General features: G+C 39.9%; 1 protein-coding gene across 3 annotated transcripts in view; it reads right to left on the reverse strand.

Annotated features, from left to right (window-relative positions):
- Positions 1-1354: 1354 nt before the first annotated feature.
- The window catches only part of pmepa1 (prostate transmembrane protein, androgen induced 1), a 112256-nt gene continuing 95355 nt past the window's right edge, over positions 1355-18255 (reverse strand). For 2 of the 3 annotated variants that reach the window (XM_087840878.1, XM_006783021.3), the window contains exons 2-5: positions 13829-13983; positions 9674-9727; positions 9212-9567; positions 1355-8839 (exon numbers count right to left, since the gene is read on the reverse strand). In XM_087840878.1, coding sequence (XP_087697004.1) covers positions 8527-8839; positions 9212-9567; positions 9674-9727; positions 13829-13942 — 837 coding nt within the window. In that variant the 5' untranslated portion in view covers positions 13943-13983 and the 3' untranslated portion in view covers positions 1355-8526. Of the gene's footprint in view, positions 8840-9211; positions 9568-9673; positions 9728-13828; positions 13984-15991; positions 16275-18255 lie in introns of those variants that run through there. The other variant, XM_035904547.2, reaches the window with a different exon arrangement.

An 18255-nucleotide genomic window follows, 5' to 3' on the forward strand; every position in this document is an offset into this window, starting at 1 on the left:
TACATCAATGTCTGAATAATTGATGACATTGTAAATAATTACAAATGTTTATAGTCTAACCATGCATGGTGGATGCCTTAAAACTGCATTCTTTCTATTGGTCAGCAAGGATCACTTTTCAGGTTGCAAAAAGATATTCAGTTGTGCAAATGGTCCCCTAAGATATTGATAAGTTAATGGTCTCAGTCACAATGACCATGTGGTTTATTATGTAGAGAAGTAACATAAAGCAGGGTATGTTTTACGGTGTGTTCATGTGATTGAAAAGTATTTCACGTCCCATTTGGTTTTAAAACATCAAGATGGCAATGACAAAAATGTTCATTTTGAGCCTTCAAGTTCATTTAGGGGCTCAAGTTAATTTGAGGAACAAATGCATATTTTGTTTGTTTACTTGTTTTGTCATGTTTTTGTTTTCTTTATAATGGAGAGTGCAAAAGGCCCGTCAGAGCCACCTCAACAGGCAAGGTGGTCTTCCGCAGGGAATTCTCATCCGCCATCAGGCCTTCCTGGCTTTGGTGATCCTGACACTGGTACTTTTCTTTTTAAAAACTGAAAACAGACAAACACATTTCCAGCCAAAACATATTTTCACAGTGCCATCATGCAGCAGACACAGCATGTTCAGAGTATCTCATGCAAAGTCCAAAAAATAACATTTTTATAAAAAATCTGACACACTTCCTCCTTTCTGTGCTTTCATGTATTTTCAACAAATACAAACAACACAATCAAAAGGCCTGAGTCTTCCTGGTGGACCAGATCAGTGAACACTGACCCCTTAAACACTAATAACTAGAGATAAAGTAAATCTAACAATCATAACCATGATGTGGCCATTGAGCCTTGAACTCTGATTCAAGTGCGCCATCTGCTGGATACATATTTACAGCAGCTTAACTCTGCAGATGAAAATAAAATGTATTTCAAGAGTCACACAACATTTAAAAGTTATGATAATTATTTTGCTAATTTGGATGCCACATGATGACAGTAGGATCATATTTGAGTTTAAATATCACAAAACCAATCATCCATGTTGCCCAGTACCTTCTGTCAGATCAATGCTTCAGCCTGAATCAAAGTACAGTCAACAGATCTGCTGCATGATGCTATCACATCAGCATGGAACAGGAGCTAATCTAAGGGATGTTCCCAGCAGCTTTTTGAAATGTGCATACAAACCAAATCGTGTATGTGTACAAAGTGTCTGTGCATGTGTGTGTGTGTGTGTGTGTGTCTGTGTGGTGGATGAATGAATGTGTGTCAAAGGCTTCTTTCTTGCAAAAACAAAAACAAAGCAAAGCCTCCAACAATTACTAAATACAAAATAAATAAGCAGAGGAGACTCGGGTGAATTTATAAAACTTTTTATTTGTTTTTTTAAATCGAAGGCTAACTGAAATGTGTCTGATTCATGTTCTGTGACAACAACAATAAACCATTGTCTTGTGTTTGTAACAGAAAAGAAAATAACAACATAGCAAACCCAGCAACACACAGACCATCCAATATAAATTAAAATAAACTGTCTTAATACACAAATAAGCAGTTATTATCACTGAGAATAAGCAGGCCTCTATATAAGTGCACGAGCCATGCTGTGACAGATAACAGATTGAAGTTAAACCCTCAGCTCCATGTTCATTCTTTTTATGAACCCGGTGCTAAGTTTGAGTGATGGGAAACCCAGCATTGCAGAGAACAGATCAGAGTTCCCACATTTTCATCTGACATCTGGTCCTGAGTGAAGATTTCACTCCAAAGCTGCTGATTACTTGTGTGCAGTTTTACTTCCCTGGACACAATCGCAGCATTTTATCATGCTTTTCTAAAACATCTGGACCAGCTGCACGTAGGAATCCTTACCAGAACAAACTGGTCTATTGTACAAGCCCCACAGTTTACATGCTTGCAGGATAAAACTCAAGGACAGGTGGAAGACTTCTACAATAGTCACTGCGGTGTAGGATACAGAGGCTTATTTAAATATGAACACATAACATAACTGCGAACAAGAGTGCTTTTGTATACTTTTTCTTCGACATTGTCAGAGGAAAGGCGCCACACAGCGCTGATTAAAAGAGCAGAGCAAGCAGAGAAAAATGCAATGATACAGAAATATGAAGGGAGAAAACGGTTTGCTTGTATGCCGTCCGCCAGTCTACTTGTGTTACTTAAATCATCCTTTCTTTTAAAACTGATCAAACATGTAGCAAAAACTGGAGGAAAAAAAAAAGATTTTTCCCCAAAATCGAAAACAAAAACTTCAAGCTTGACTGAACGTTTTTTTCTTTACAGTGGTTTCGTCTTTGGAGATGTCTTAAATAATGTCACATATGAATCTGGACTGTGTGGTGTGTGATTCTTTGCAAGCAGTCAGAAATGTTAAAAGCAAATACTGCGTCTCATTAAATTTCTGAAGAAAAACATTAATTTCAGCTGTTTTTAGTTATAGTTCCAAACATATAGAGCAGCAATAGCAACAGTAATGTGAAAGACACTTTTCTGTTTGTTTTCACAAATTGAGCATCTAATATCGTGATTATGGAAGTCCAGCTTTACCAGGAAAAAGAAAAGGGAAGAGAAGTTGGAATGATAACATAAAAACAATAGAAGCAACCACACAGGATTTGCAGATATCCGCTTTTCCACATGTTATTTTTTTGTAGTATTTTAAGGACTTTTGGTCCATTTTAGCTTAGAAACACTGAATGTTTTTTTTTTCTCCCTCCATTTTTTTTTCTTGGCCTGACTGGGCTCCCATACGTCACGGCTGTAACGTGTTAAGATTTTGTGCTGTCCGAGGTTTTGCGTTGAAAGGCAACAGTAAAGGATTTTTTTAAGTGTAAGTCTCCGATCATGCTGGACACCAGAAGGCACACATCTAGACGCTGGGTCGAGTAAGGAGACGCAATGATTAGTGGGTTATGAGGACTAGGTGCTTACATGAAGATTTATACTTGAACTTATAAGTGCGTGATACAAATGTGCTCAAAAAGGTTCCAATAAAAGGGAACTTTAGCTAGCTTTAACATAAGCTCATCTCAAGTGATGTTGATGGGGATCTGTGGCGTCGATCCCCGCACCAATCGCACCGGTTTGCTCTTCAGACAGCTGCACACTGACAACTTTAAACTGTAAAAAAGGGCACTTAAAAGCAGAAGTACATTTTCTTATATTTACACATCCTCCCCAGAAATCTGCAGTGTTTGTGTGTTAGGTAGTTTTACACTCTCGATGTTTACAAAATAAAAAAAACAAACACATTTTTTAATGATATGAACTTTTGAATTGAAGTTAAATCTTTTTGTTCTCAAGTGAATAAACATCATCATCAGCAACAACAACAACAACAACAATAAAAAAAACTGACATTTAGCACACTACGTTAAAATATGACTAATATCATCAAAAAGGCAAATAGTAGGTGTATTGCAACGATCTTTGCGGTGTCACTACCAAAAACATCTATCTTCGTCATCATCATCACCAACAACAACAATCTCATCACCATCATCTATTCATCGTCATCATCTGAGACAGTGTGGCCTGGGATGATTGACAGCCCGAACTAGCCACTCACATTTTGCCCGTCTCAGCGCAGGCAGGCACACTTGTACGACATAGCAACAATAACAAACAACGAACGTTTCCAAGGAGACTCAAAAACCGCTGACCCAGCGGCAGCGAGGGCCGGTTCTGAAAGGAGCTCTGTCATTGGACAGCGGCCATCTCTAGGGAACAGGAAGAGCTCGTTCAGACAGGAAGAGGGAGAGGGAGGGGAGAGGCAATCAAGGTGTGTGAAATAAATGTTTTTGCTACCTTGTGTGGTCCGCAATAACGAAAACCTCAGTGTGTGTGCGTGTGTGCTTATTGTGTGTGTGTGAGGCGTTTGGTTCTTCGGTGAGTTTGTTTAGTCTGCTCTGTGTGTGCCTTTATGTGTTTAGTTTTTGTCTAGACAGCTGGAGGTCTTTCACAGGGCAGGTGGGTGTACATTAACTGCACACACGCACACACACACAGTGATCTCCTAACACTTTCAGTATCTCCACGATGGATTAAAGCAACAAAAAATATGTGATCTGAGCACTGATTGGTTTAATATGTCTCTTTTATGTGACTCAAATCGAACTGAATTTTAAAAAGAAACATAAATAAATAGAATTAAGAGTTAAAGAAAAGCTCGCAAACACTGGTGAACAAGTACAACTGCATGTAAACACACCAGTCTTTAGGTGTAGGCAGCGCTAGGGTATTAGCAGCTGTGTATAAATGTGTGATCTGTTCTTCCTGTCAGCCTCCAAATGACTTTTCCCTCTTTCTCCTCCTGTCTTGTTTTTTGTATTGTCAGCCAGCCCGGGTTTTCCCCTGAAATAAGAGATTGATTCTACACATTTTCAAACTTCCTTATACATTTTTTAAGCTCCTATCACTAATATTTGTGGTCAGAGCCTGTCCAGCCTTCTCATACCCGCTGCAAGCCCTCTGGTGCAGGAAAGGAAACCATTTAAGGAAACAACTCTGTTCAAAAACACTTATGAAAGAGAAAAATAGTTCAAAGTACCTTAGGACTGAGAACCAGGCTGCTAACCTCATTACAAGATCAAAGATTATTATTATTATTATTATTATTATTATTACAATAATCTTTTTTAAATGAGCCAATCATCTTTCTTTTGGGGCAGTAGATTTGTTAATTTATATAATTTTTTTTCTTTAAGTGATCTATATTAAATGCAATGCAGCAGAGGAACAATACAGAGAGCTACAGACTTTAAAGATGACGGGAGGGCGAATCTTTTTTTCTCACTTTTTGTCTTTACTTTTTGAGAGGAATTCAGTGTTTTCAGGTTTTAACTCTAAAATATAAGCCTCTGTAAATCCCAGATCCTCGATGGATTTTTAAAAGTAGTTCGCTGAGTAATGCTACAAGATGTTTTGAAGATCTTTCTGATATCATCAAAGACTTTTCTAACCAGCTAGAAGAGTCTTTTCAATCTGTTTTATGATTTGAAATGTTATAGTTTCAAGCTGTAAACGTTTAGTTTGTATCCAGCAACTTAAAATAAGAGTTTACATTAATATCAAATTTACACAGTTTTCTATGGGTTTTTTTTTTTTGTGAGACACTCATTTTTGAAGTTTTTGGATGTAGAAATGAATGGCATTTACTATGAAGAGCTCAAAGCACCAAACATTACATTTGAAATATTCTGCAGCAATGCCTCTTTCAAAAATTGTGAAGCTGTTAATCAAAAAACATCCACCAACATTTTTGTGAGCAGTTTCCTGTAGGAAATATCTTCTTCAAACCAAAAGACACCCTCGCACCTGTGCAGCTACCTGATATTACAGGTCAAATGAGGGACATCCATTCAATCTCCCACCAGCAAGAGCCTTTCATCACACGCACATGGTTGCTTTCTTCTGCACATGGACATTTTTCAAAATTGCGGTTCCTGCATGAAATGGCTCACTGTAAGGTTTTTTTATTTTTTATATTTTGAATAAACAGGTCACAATTTCTGGAAAGAGAAACTGTTGCTGTCTTTTTCACATTTTGGCACTTTAAACACCCCAAGCAGAAATTGCCATTTTCTTACATTATATTAAAGAGAACACAGGCATCGCTGTAGCTGATTTCTCCAGAACTGGGCAATTCACACACCAGTTCAACACAATCCAGTTGGATAGGAATGAGTACAAAAAAATTGGAAAAATACATAAATTTACCTTTGGGCCAAACTGTCCCTGTAAACAAGGTTTATACTGGGGAACAAGTTCAGCAGATTGAATTCTTTTTATCACGATAGTTGATAGATGCTGCTGTGACTCATCACGGAAGGAAAGTACAGACAAAAAATTAAAGATTCACCATATGAGATTATAAAATGTCTTTTTTTAGCCTTCAGACTTTGTCTCTCAGGAGATTTGGCTACAGTTTGGTTCAGTCCCTGAAGAGGGCGCTGTTGCATAAAGGCTGGACACTAGAGGGCGCTGATTTTGTCTGGATCAAGCAGCAGCTTTAAATACAAAAACTACAAATACTGATCAAGTAGCTCAGTCAGCTACCTAATGCAACTCTATTAATTCTGCACTCTTAATGAGATGACACAAGACGGGCTGCTATTAACACTCGTGCCACTTTTCAACACTTCAGTGTGTCTAGTTTCAACAACCAGCCTTGTGCTGCATTCAACACTCAAAGAGTTTGAGTCCAAAGCTTAAAAGAATGAGTTTACAATCATTATAATAAATTCTCCTAATTATAGAATATATTTGTTAAAGTATATGTTCAGCTGGTTTTATGGAGACCTGTATAAGGATAGTTGAGGATTTAAAGTCCGTATGTCTTAAAGTTCTTAAATCTCAAAATGATAAATAAAGTTGTTTTTTAATCCAGTAAATGTTAAAAGCTTTGGTCCACAACTCTTTGCATCTCTTTAAAAGTGCATCACTAGTGGTTGGAGAATCTAAATCTGAATCTAAAAACCTAAAAGGTTCTACCGTTGTGTTTAAGCTTTATTGGTTGGTTGGCCGGCGCTGGCTGACAGAAGATTGTTGTCTCTTTCCTGGTGCAATAAAGTGCTCAGAGTGGCCTGCAAGAGAGAAAAACTTAGAGAGCAGATTGTATACATGGGTTGAAAACGTGGGAGAGATTCTATAATTCAAAGGAACCAGAGGTACGTGACCAGAAAATTTGGTCTTTTGGGTGCATGGGTGACCAAAGTGGTGCACAGTCAGTGCATCAGATATTCAGGACCTGCTGGGCGACTGGCTTCCTTCCTGAGTAATACACTACAAGGGGGGTGTCATTGGTTTGTTTTCTCTCTTCTCATCCAATGAATAAAATATCTGACATTCAAATAAAATAACAGGATTAAAAACTAAGTCTACAACATCCTACTCTACTTAACATCTATTGTTACATTAGACTGTCTCGATTAGTCCAGACATTTGTTGTGTCTGGTTAACATGAATAAACTCTAATGTGCTTCGCTTGTTTGGTCGAGGTAGTAATAGCCAGCTTTGGGATTGGCTAATGATTCGGCCAATAGGATGAGAGAGAGTTAAGACTTTCTGATTGGACCCACAGGTTGGATGCTGACTTGTGGCTGGCTCGCAGGACTCGGACATTTGCATAAACCAACGATTATTTATTCATTTGTATCAATGGTACAGTAACGGTTAATCCGAGTCCGTTGGGCCAAAGTCAGAACCTCCCCTTACATTTATCATGATAGCAGCTGCTGTGCACCGCTCGGTCTGAGCCTCACTCACCATGTTCTTGCTTCTCTCTTGTTTTTATGCCGCAATAGACAGAGCTCCTTCAAAATAAAAGTCCCAAAAACGTTCCATTGGCGCATACTAAAAAATAGTGCAATTCTTTTCAGCAATTATATAAATAACTTTAAATTCGTGCTTTTCACTCAGGTTTGCATACATGTGTGTGTGTATATATGCTCCATGTGTGACGTACATACACGTCAACATGTACGTTGCAAAAGGTGAAAAGTTGGCACCCCAACCGATTACTGATGTTTGTATCTTTTTTTCTAAAACTAGACAAGAAATTAAAAAAAAAAAAGCTAAACAAAAGCAACACAAAAAATGTACTCATAGGAATCCATCAAGTATAGAAAAATACCCAAACTTTCCCTACTTTCTGTCTCTTTTCGATCATATTGCGGATTATTCTTTTTCTGCGGTGAACAGTCTTGAACTTTGTGCAAGCGTTCTTTAAAAAAAAGAACATACTTTTTTTTAAAAAGGAAAAAAAAGAAACAAGCATTTCAGTGGCAACTCCTGCATCGCTTAGGAAATGTAAGGCAGAACTTTTAGCCTTGTGCTACAACTCGCGGAATAAGCGAGTGTGCTAAAATGTCCCAGCGATGTGGCTAAAGCCTGGTGCAGAAGTGGAGTTTTGAATATGGACTAAATGGACACAAGCAGCGTGGTGGTGGGGGATTATCACATTTAAAAAAAAAGAAATCCTACAAATGGAAGAACCAAGAAGATTGTAACATTTCGCCATTTGCTTGGATAGGAATTTTCATGGATGTGTGAATAAGATAAAGAAAAAGTTCAACGGAAAAAAACAGACCAAGTAAATATTCATTGTGAAAGGTGATTACGCAGATCAGTCTGACAGAAGAGAGATGAGGAGGACTTGTTAAGGGAAAGAATCATCTGCTTCCATCTCATTCCCTTCTAAATCTTCCTCTCTTTTCTGATATCAATGGTTCTTCAGAAGACATGAAGCAGGAAGCTGCAGAACAGGATGTACCAGATGTTCATGCGACTGTGCTCTGCAGGAGCAACGTGGTTCTGGGTTATCTTACCCAGAAAAGCCAGTGGGGAAACTGTAAAACTGACCTGCAACAACTAAAACTAACCAGCTCTTAAACCCTTCAGAGTGGATTTTAACAACTTCGTGATTTTTCATCATTCTCCACTGGCCATTACTCCAGTGGTGAGCAGATGTAATCCCGGTTTTCTCACTGGAAGCAGAGAGCAGCACTGTCACACCTGCTGGGGTTTCTGGGATTTCTCCTTTGTATTCCTTGTGTTCCTGTTGTCCACGCTTCCTTGCTGTTGATGTGGAGGTCGGAGCAGGCCTTGTACGAGCGAGGCAGGTGGTGCTTGTGAGGATATCACAGTCCGATTGTTATGGCTGGAGGTTACAGATGTTGGGTGGTAGTAGTGCCCAATCACCTCGCTGTAGGCTGGAGGAGCTCCTTCCACTCGAGAGCCCTGCTTCTGATGCCTGGACAAAGCCTCCTGGGCTTCCAACACACTGATGCCTGAATGGACACTTGGAGGGGGGGCCTGCAGTCTGAGAGCAAAATAAATGAATGAATAAATAACACAGATGAAGACAAGATGATGGCAGATAAAAAATGATTTGTTGTAGGTTTTCAGCTAATCGAATTTCTGCATTTAAAACCTTACAATGCATCATAATTACAGAAAATGAAACATAATCAAACATTAGGCTGTGAAGTTGAGGATGTCTAAAGCTCTTAGTCTCTTTTTTCACTTACACTCCATTTCTCCTTTACTGTGCAGTACATCTAGTCACAGTTAGACGCCTTTTATAAGCTGGATAAGTCTCTTGATAAAAATCCTTAACACAGGAATTAGTCAACACAACGACAAGTGAGTGATCCAAAACACAATAACGGACCACAGACTTGCTTATTGTTACCTGGCCTGCAGGCAGGAGTTGGATGGATCGAGAGGGTGGGAGTCGAATACTGTTCGGTTGGGTGGCGCTCTGACCGACTCGCGGTTCAGCTCCATCTGCTGCTCGGGGTCTCTGAGCTGCAGGGTGCAGGGCCCCTGGTACGGCGGGGGCTCCTCTCCATCTGAGAGGGAGATGGTGGGGGGAAGATCGATGAGGCTCTGAGGCAGGTAGGGATAAGTTGGCTGAAAGCGACTCGGGGCGTATGTGTGCTGGAAGCGCTGTGGCTGCAGCGGAGGCTGGGAGTGGCTGTGCTGTACTTCCCGCTGTATATAGGATGAGCCCCCTCTCTCCGGGGGGTGGGTGTTATACACCTGGTGCTGTGTGAGGAGAGATATTTAATTAGTGCCTCTAACTAATGTTGGTTTAAATGAATTTTGTACTAAATCAAACTCGAAGACCACCACTGGTTGAAGCAGAACTCACCTCATTTAGACCACTGTTTGTGCCTGTTCCCTCAGAGGACCACAGACTTCCCTCCTGTGTGCAAAAAAGTCAATTTATATAATTAAATATTAAAAATAATTCTAAATTTTTTTGCAGTTTGCATCTCTATTAGCAAAGAACAGCAGTAAGTAAAAGAAAATGTGGAGAAGAAGAGCATGAGAATGTCTGCATGGTGTAAACACTCAGTAGGCAGGGAAGCAGGTCTTGTGGTTTGCGCATTAGCCACTCATCTGCTAGCTGACCTCAAACCAAATTTAGCACTATTTAAAAGTATAATTTATTCATCTGATTTGTAATAGTTCAAATTTCAATAAAATTGAGCTGGTTAAGACATAGATACTAGAACGGGAATATAAACTGCTGCTAATAATGATTTCAACACTGCTGTGTAATTTTTAGAGATGAGTGGTTGTAACTTCCTGTCATATATTAGTTCTTGTTTTAAACACTGTCACAAAGACTTTCCACTGCAATCGCCTTTCCCCAAACATAGAACATGAGACTTGGTACTGATACATTTCTTATTGTTTGCTCAAACTTTACTGGGTGGACGGATGGATGAGTGCGTGTTATTTATTAGAGGACTCTGTTTGTTTATATAAACCTGTCTGTGCAAAGATGTGAAGCTAACTATGATCCCTGCTATTAAAGTATTTTTAAATCTAGGTTATACTGCCTAATACTGTCTTCTCCAGTAAAATGTTGTACCTTTTACTGTGTTTGACCTTTTCCTACAGTTAATATATGAGCTGTATTGTGTAATGTATGTGCATAATTTGACACTGTAAGCTTCACATTCAGTTAACAAAGTATAATTTTTTTCTGTGCTCATTTAAAATCAGCAGCACATATAGTTTGGTACAACATTGCCTGACACAAGTATGACTTAAAACGTTGAAATTAAGAGTGTACATGAATCTATAATGGACTGAACAATACTTTGAGCTCAAGCTGATTTTTAGAGGGTGTCTCGATGTCTTCGGTGTCACCGCTTGTAGTGAGGAGAAGACAAAAGTAGTTCTTTGCTTCTTTAAAAAAAGGTCTTTTCCAACTTTTGTAAAAAAATAATATATGCTCTCTCTGGTGACAGTTTTCTTGCGTGCTTGTCTGGCTGCATGTGTGTCACCATGTCTGTTTGCTAATCCAAATTAACTAGGACACTATGACTCCCCTGAGCTTATAAGGAGCTCTATGTGTGTTTGTGTGTGTGCATGTTTGTGCTTCATTCTTTACTCATATTTTAAACTGAAACTGAAGCCACACAGATACACACACAGACAGTGATTCAGTGGAAGGTGATTCAGGCAGCACTAGTGAAGTCATATGTTTGAGGAAGCCTCAGGTGTAAGTCGGTGCGTGTTCTTCAAATAGACATCGGCAAGTCGCCATGGCCCTTAATGAAGAAATGAGTCAGTGCGTTAGCGTTAGCCTGCAGCACAGTTTAATCACTGTGATCACATGCGGCCAGTTGGCACTCCTCTGAAGCTGCTTTTATTGTGAAACTGTCTGAAACAGATGCTAACTTCCTCCAGGAAGTCCGTTTATAAAGATGAATGACTGTAACTATAAAAGGTCAGCGTGGTTGAGGGGTTTGTTATATGTTTTATCTATTTGTCTTTATAAATCATTTCGTTCATTTTTCATATATTTCTTTAACTCTCTCTCTCTCTCTCTCCCTACATATATCTTGTTCATAACCTTGCAAAGTTGGATAGCTTTACTGCAAAATAAAATTTCACCTGTCGAGACACAAACTTTATTCCACGTCTTAAACAGACTGTGCTATTTTATTTCTTCAATTATTTAATTCATTTATCTTACATAATATCTGCCACCATTTACAACTTTTCATTTTCTGTTTGTTCCACATATTCAAACCGACTTTATCTGTCTCTGACACAGAAACATGTGTATGTTTAAGCTATGTAAAGGCACTATGGAAAAATGAGCGGTGTAGTGATGCAGTAGGTAAGCAAAGTTGCCGCACCCCCCCCCCCCCCCATCTCACCAATCGGAGCCATGGTCTGAGTAACTCTCATCACTCAGGCGACTCACACATGGACTCTATACTCAGACTGAGCCCTTTGCACTACTTTCAAGCACTTTGTTCTCCAATGTCTGCCTTTCTACTGTTTTGTAAATGTTTCTCCTGCTTGTTATTTATTCCTCCTGTCTTATCATTTACAGTGGGGCAAAAAAGTATTTAGTCAGCCACCGATTGTGCAAGTTCCCCCACTTAAAATGATGACAGAGGTCAGTAATTTGCACCAGAGGTACACTTCAACTGTGAGAGACAGAATGTGAAAAAAAAATCCATGAATTCACATGGTAGGATTTGTAAAGAATTTATTCGTAAATCAGGGTGGAAAATAAGTATTTGGTCACCTCAAACAAGGAAAATCCCTGGCTCTCACAGACCTGTAACGTCTTCTGTAAGAAGCTTTTCTGTCCCCCACTCGTTACCTGTATGAATGGCACCTGTTTGACCTCATCATCTGTATAAAAGACACCTGTCCACAGCCTCAACCAGTCAGACTCCAAACTCCGCCATGGCCAAGACCAAAGAGCTTTCGAAGGACACCAGGAAAAGAATTGTAGACCTGCACCAGACTGGGAAGAGTGAATCTACAATAGGCAAGCAGCTTGGTGTGAAAAAATCAACTGTGGGAGCAATCATCAGAAAATGGAAGACATACAAGACCACTGATAATCTCCCTCGATCTGGGGCTCCACGCAAGATCTCATCCCGTGGGGTCAAAATGATCATGAGAACGGTGAGCAAAGATCCCAGAACCACACGGGGGGACCTGGTGAATGACCTGCAGAGAGCTGGGACCAAAGTAACAAAGGTCACCATCAGTAACACACTACAACGGCAGGGAATCAAATCCCGCAGTGCCAGATGTGTTCTGCTGCTGAAGCCAGTGCATGTCCAGGCCCGTCTGAAGTTTGCCAGAGAGCACATGGATGATACAGCAGAGGATTGGGAGAATGTCATGTGGTCAGATGAAACCAAAGTAGAACTTTTTGGTATAAACTCAACTCGTCGTGTTTGGAGGAAGAAGAATACAGAGTTGCATCCCAAGAACACCATACCTACTGTGAAGCATGGGGGTGGAAACATCATGCTATGGGGCTGTTTTTCTGCCAAGGGGACAGGACGACTGATCCGTGTTAAGGACAGAATGAATGGGGCCAGGTATCGTGAGATTTTGAGCCAAAACCTCCTTCCATCAGTGAGAACTTTGAAGATGAAACGAGGCTGGGTCTTCCAACATGACAATGATCCAAAACACACCGCCCGGGCAACAAAGGAGTGGCTCCGTAAGAAGCATTTGAAAGTCCTGGAGTGGCCTAGCAAGTCTCCAGACCTCAACCCCATAGAAAATCTGTGGCGGGAGTTGAAAGTCCGTGTTGCTCGGCGACAGCCCCAAAACATCACTGCTCTTGAGAAGATCTGCATGGAGGAATGGGCCAAAATACCAGCTACTGTGTGTGCAAACCTGGTAAAGACCTATAGTAAACGTTTGACCTCTGTTATTGCCAACAAAGGTTATGTTACAAAGTATTGAGTTGTATTTTTGTTATTGACCAAATACTTATTTTCCACCCTGATTTACGAATAAATTCTTTACAAATCCTACCATGTGAATTCATGGATTTTTTTTTCACATTCTGTCTCTCACAGTTGAAGTGTACCTCTGGTGCAAATTACTGACCTCTGTCATCATTTTAAGTGGGGAAACTTGCACAATCGGTGGCTGACTAAATACTTTTTTTGCCCCACTGTATATTTAATTCCTGCACAGAGCACCCATAATTTCATTGTACATGTACAATGACAATAAAGGGCTATTCTATTCTATTCTATAGTCTGGATACAAGTGCACATTTTGGTGTATTGAGGTTGAATAAAATGAATTTCTTTGACATGAAAGAAAACAGTGAACTACAGGCCTTAAAATACATTTTCCCTTCTTTGCTCGGTGTGTCAGAACTGTGTTACCCTTTTAGCAGCAACATGTATGTAAACCCAACTGAATAAAAAGTTTTGCACACATAATGAATGAGCTACTGTAAGTGCATAGCTTGGGCAACACATCATCATGCAGTCCTGGCATAAGTCTGACTTACGTTGGCCAGTGGCAGGTGTCTCCTGCGTGTAGGGGTGTGCCTGGAGAGAAGGGAGCGTGCTGATAGGCGGTAGTGGTTGAGAAGACAGGTGATGACCACCACCATCACCATCATGACTATTACGATCACCAGAATCTGGACGAACTCCAGCTGGGCTGCAGTGACAGAGAAACAAAGACTGACATAAGTACGAGTCTCAAGAAAGCAGAAAACAGTCCTCTGTGGCTCTTTGTACAGTCACATTAACACTGTTAGGTCAGGTACGTGCCTTGCAAGGACATGAAAAGTGTATGATGACATCTGCCTATTTTGCTTTATATTTGAAGATCTAATATTTCTATTTATTTATTTATTGGAAAATCCAATCATTGTCAGAGACCTTTTAGATGGCCAAAGACCTCATCCCCTGTATAGTTGCCTCAGATAACATAATCACCATTCTCTTATTACGTTTTAGGGCAATAACAGTTAAGATCACGGCTCTCTAGTCTCATTCCAAGCAACTAAAAATACATATTTCAAAAGTTCAGGGCTTTCACAGAAACAAAACGCTGTTGTAAATCCTGATTTAGTTATTCAACTGAAATACTAATGATAATAATAACAAAATAACTAATGGATGGATTTGAAAAATAGTATTGTCCATTTAATCATTGGGGATGTTGGTAGTTGAGGTCAAACAACATGGAGAGAGCTAAAGTACATTAAACAGTATTGCAACATATACCCAATAATTACACATTATGTGTAAAATATATGAGTTCATCATCTTTTTGGTTTTTTAGTACTACTTCAATTCAATTCAATTCAATTCAATTTTATTTATATAGCGCCAAATCACAACAAAAGTCGCCTCAAGGCGAGTGCTTCATCACATTTGTGGTTAAAAATGACTTCAACAAATATGAAAACACACATTTAAAGCAGGCTGGTATAATTGATGTTATTAGAAGAAAAAACAGAGAAAGATATAGTCCTCATGTCAGGTCAGGGTGTTTCACACACACACACACACACACACACACACACACACACACACACACACAGCCAGACGAGGCCAGGCTGACAGACAGGGCCACCTTTGTTGAGAGACAGCCTGCTTTAAATACCCCCTAACCCTGCTCCACCTCCCCCATCATCAGCACTGCCATTATCCACACACACAGAAACGGAGGCTTTTTTCTCACACTTTGTTTTTGTTTTGTTTTTTTCACAGGGAGCAGGCAGAGGTCAGGGCCAAGTCAGACACAAGAGCATAAAGTAACTAGCAGACAACAAACCAACCCTCCCCCGCACACCCCCTGCCCACACACACACTCACACTGCATTCTGTTTTTCTCACAGTCCACACCAGTTCTCACAGTCTTGAGTTCCTCTTACCAGTAAACCATCACAGAAGATGAAGAAGTATAGAGTCAGATGACCCCTGTATCGCTGGATTCATTCACGTATTACTTTTTATCACATTTATTTATATTAGCTCACAGGCTACGCTAACATATATAAGCAAAAAAAGAAAGTTTCAGAGATGCGCAGACCTCTTTGATAGAGAAGCAGAGTTTTAAAGAATCAATAGAAGTGAACAGCCAAAGTTAAAACATACTAGTTTCTGGGAACTAAGCACCAGTTTTTTAACAAAACAAATCTAACATTTTATTTAAACCATGATTAAAAGAATCATTCTTCCCCTTCTGTTAGGCACTTATGCTTAGCACGTATGGTCTATATACACAAGAGGACCCCAAAGAACTCCAGGGAACGTGGTCAGAAGACCACTTAGGACAAACTTCTGTAAGACTTGCAGCTGCACACTTCCTGGGATTAAAAGGATTTTCACAACAAGATAACCCAAAGTTGGCTGAGATGATGCATTTAAATGCCATTTCACTTGACCAACTGTCCAAATTTCCAAGATTTTTAATATGCAGTGACGCACATGGTAAACCTGCAAACTCCCACATGTAAGAAAAACTTTAATTGACAATTTAGATATATACACATGTAACTATCTACAACTATCTGCAAATTCTGCTGATTCGCATGCATTTAAAAGGAAAAATGAACTTAAAGACTAAAGCGTGCTTGCTTAAAAATAAATCAGACTCTAGTGCATACAAAGGAATCTGATAACATACATCTTTTCATCTCAGATAAGAAACTCACCGCACAGCTGTGTCTGAACACAGTTGTCATGGTTGTGACTCTGTGATGAAGGTTGCATAGTCTCGTCACTCAACAAGCCTCACAAAAAAAAAAGCTTGATTTCCAGAGGAAAGATCCTGAAGATCTGCTACTGAGGGAAAAGTAAGAAAGCAATGCTAAACCAAAACAACAAAAATAAAAGAAAGTAAAACAAAACTTTCCAAGCTACATATCCCGTGGATGCTCCAACACCATGTGTGTCCTCACCGGCCGTCACACACACTCTGAGCCTGGAGTAAGCTTTGTCTGCAACTTTTTCTCACACACATTCCCACACTGTCCAGACACACACAGGCGCACATATCGAGGAAACAGCTGACCAGACCCTTTCTTCTGCCCTCCCTCGCCACCAAAACCCAATAGCTGTGAACAAAAGGGGTCAGTGTGAGGGAGGAGGGGAGGCAGAGAAAGAGACAGAGGGAGAGGGGCGAGGAAAAGAGGGGGAGTGGTGGGAGCGTCTGGGAGAGGAGACAGATGGGTCAGTGGGATGGAGAGAATAATGATGAGATAGAGAGAGAGAGAGACATGGAGAGGGGAGGGGGAGCTGAGTTTGAAGTTTGAACTTCTCTGCTCATTAGGACATTCAAACACTGAGGCAATTAAACTCTTACAAGCAGAATACAATAGTTAGTACTGACTGCTTCATCATAGAAAGGATCGTTGTGGTCTGGTATAGGGTTAGGGTGGGTCTGTCATGGCACGGTATGGTGCGGCAGGGGTCAAGAACAAGAGCGCAGCTTTTTAAATATTATATGAAGAGATCGTGTATGAAATGATTCCCTGCAAATGTTGTAATTCAGCCCTCTTTGACTGTCAAATCTATTTTGCTGGTGTACAAATGCAAAATATGGAAAATTGTGTCACCGTCCATAAATATCCAGACCTAAATTTAGCTGTAAGGCAACACCATCCCTCCAGGACAAAGCCCAATATGCTGTCTCCCACAAAATAACACTTTTATCTAAAATGCTAAGAAAACTAAGCAAAAGGCAAACCATGAGAATATTTAACCTCACACTAATGAAGCCCCTTTTCCCTCATATCACTTGGAAAATGTTATAAAAATGTTTTAAAATTACCAACCAATGTCAGGGGTTGTGGGGCCTAAATACTGTACAGTCGTGGTTTTTCAGTCCATCACAGAAGATCAGCTACTGCCACGTCTGCATCTTCTCTCTGTCTCTAAGTTCAGAAACCAGAGCACCTGGATGTAACCCACACATCCTCGGAAAGCCAGGTTGGTCCGAACCCAGGATCGTTCTTGGTATGAGGTGACATTGCTAACCACTGCACTACCATGCAGCCCTGTTACATAACGTCAGAGTTCCTGTTGACGTTGTGAATGCAGAAAAGACGGCTTGGAAGGTTTATAGTTACCAAAGAGGCCACTGTGCTGTGTACGGTATGTTGCGAAGGGAAAGGAAAGGGAGGGAAAGAAAAGTTGTGGGAGTTTAGCACCAGCTGAAAGAACAAGCTGTCAGCAGGCAGTGAGCCCACAGACACGCACACACACACACACAGTCTGGGTGGCTTCACACAGATGGCGAGACTGGCATCGCTGTATGTTTAAGTGCCTCTCTGTTCCTTTTTTGCCTTTGACAATAACAACAGTTCGCTTTAACAGGCAATGTGACTGTTTACAGATAATAATTTTAGTCTGTTTATGTTTGCTCATGTGGGTGTCTGTGTTCCTTTCCTCCCATGTCTGCTACAGTATGTCCCTTAATTTCTCCCTTTGATATCTTTCCGTCCTTCCTTTCAGTGCTTTTTTTTTCTCCCTTCTGTCCGAGGTTTGAACATTTCATGGCAACATTGTTCAAAAATTAAAAGTGGATTTAGCACATAAAGCCATACTGTTGCATTCTGGCACTTACACACCTTTTTTATGTGCTAATTTAGTTGTTTGCTTCCTACTGGATATGCTATCTCAAAACTGGTATTATAATAATTATATTATATATTATAATATATTATATTTATAGCACTTCTATTGACATATCTAAAGCTTTGTAGTGACACTAGGCTTGTTTGACTCATTTTGGTAAAAGTACATATATAGCCAAATCTGATGTAAAGTGGGCCCCAACAGCAAAACCTATGCATATTAAATTAACAATATTAATAATAAGAAGTAAACATGTCCACCTTCTCCGTTGCTTTTAGTCTAAATAAGTAAAACCACATTTATTAAACCATTCTTTACAAAACACATGAAGAGCAGACTA

This window comes from Neolamprologus brichardi, chromosome 5 (assembly GCF_056152115.1).
Source record: "Neolamprologus brichardi isolate AB-2024 chromosome 5, ASM5615211v1, whole genome shotgun sequence".
Lineage (NCBI taxonomy): Eukaryota > Metazoa > Chordata > Actinopteri > Cichliformes > Cichlidae > Neolamprologus > Neolamprologus brichardi.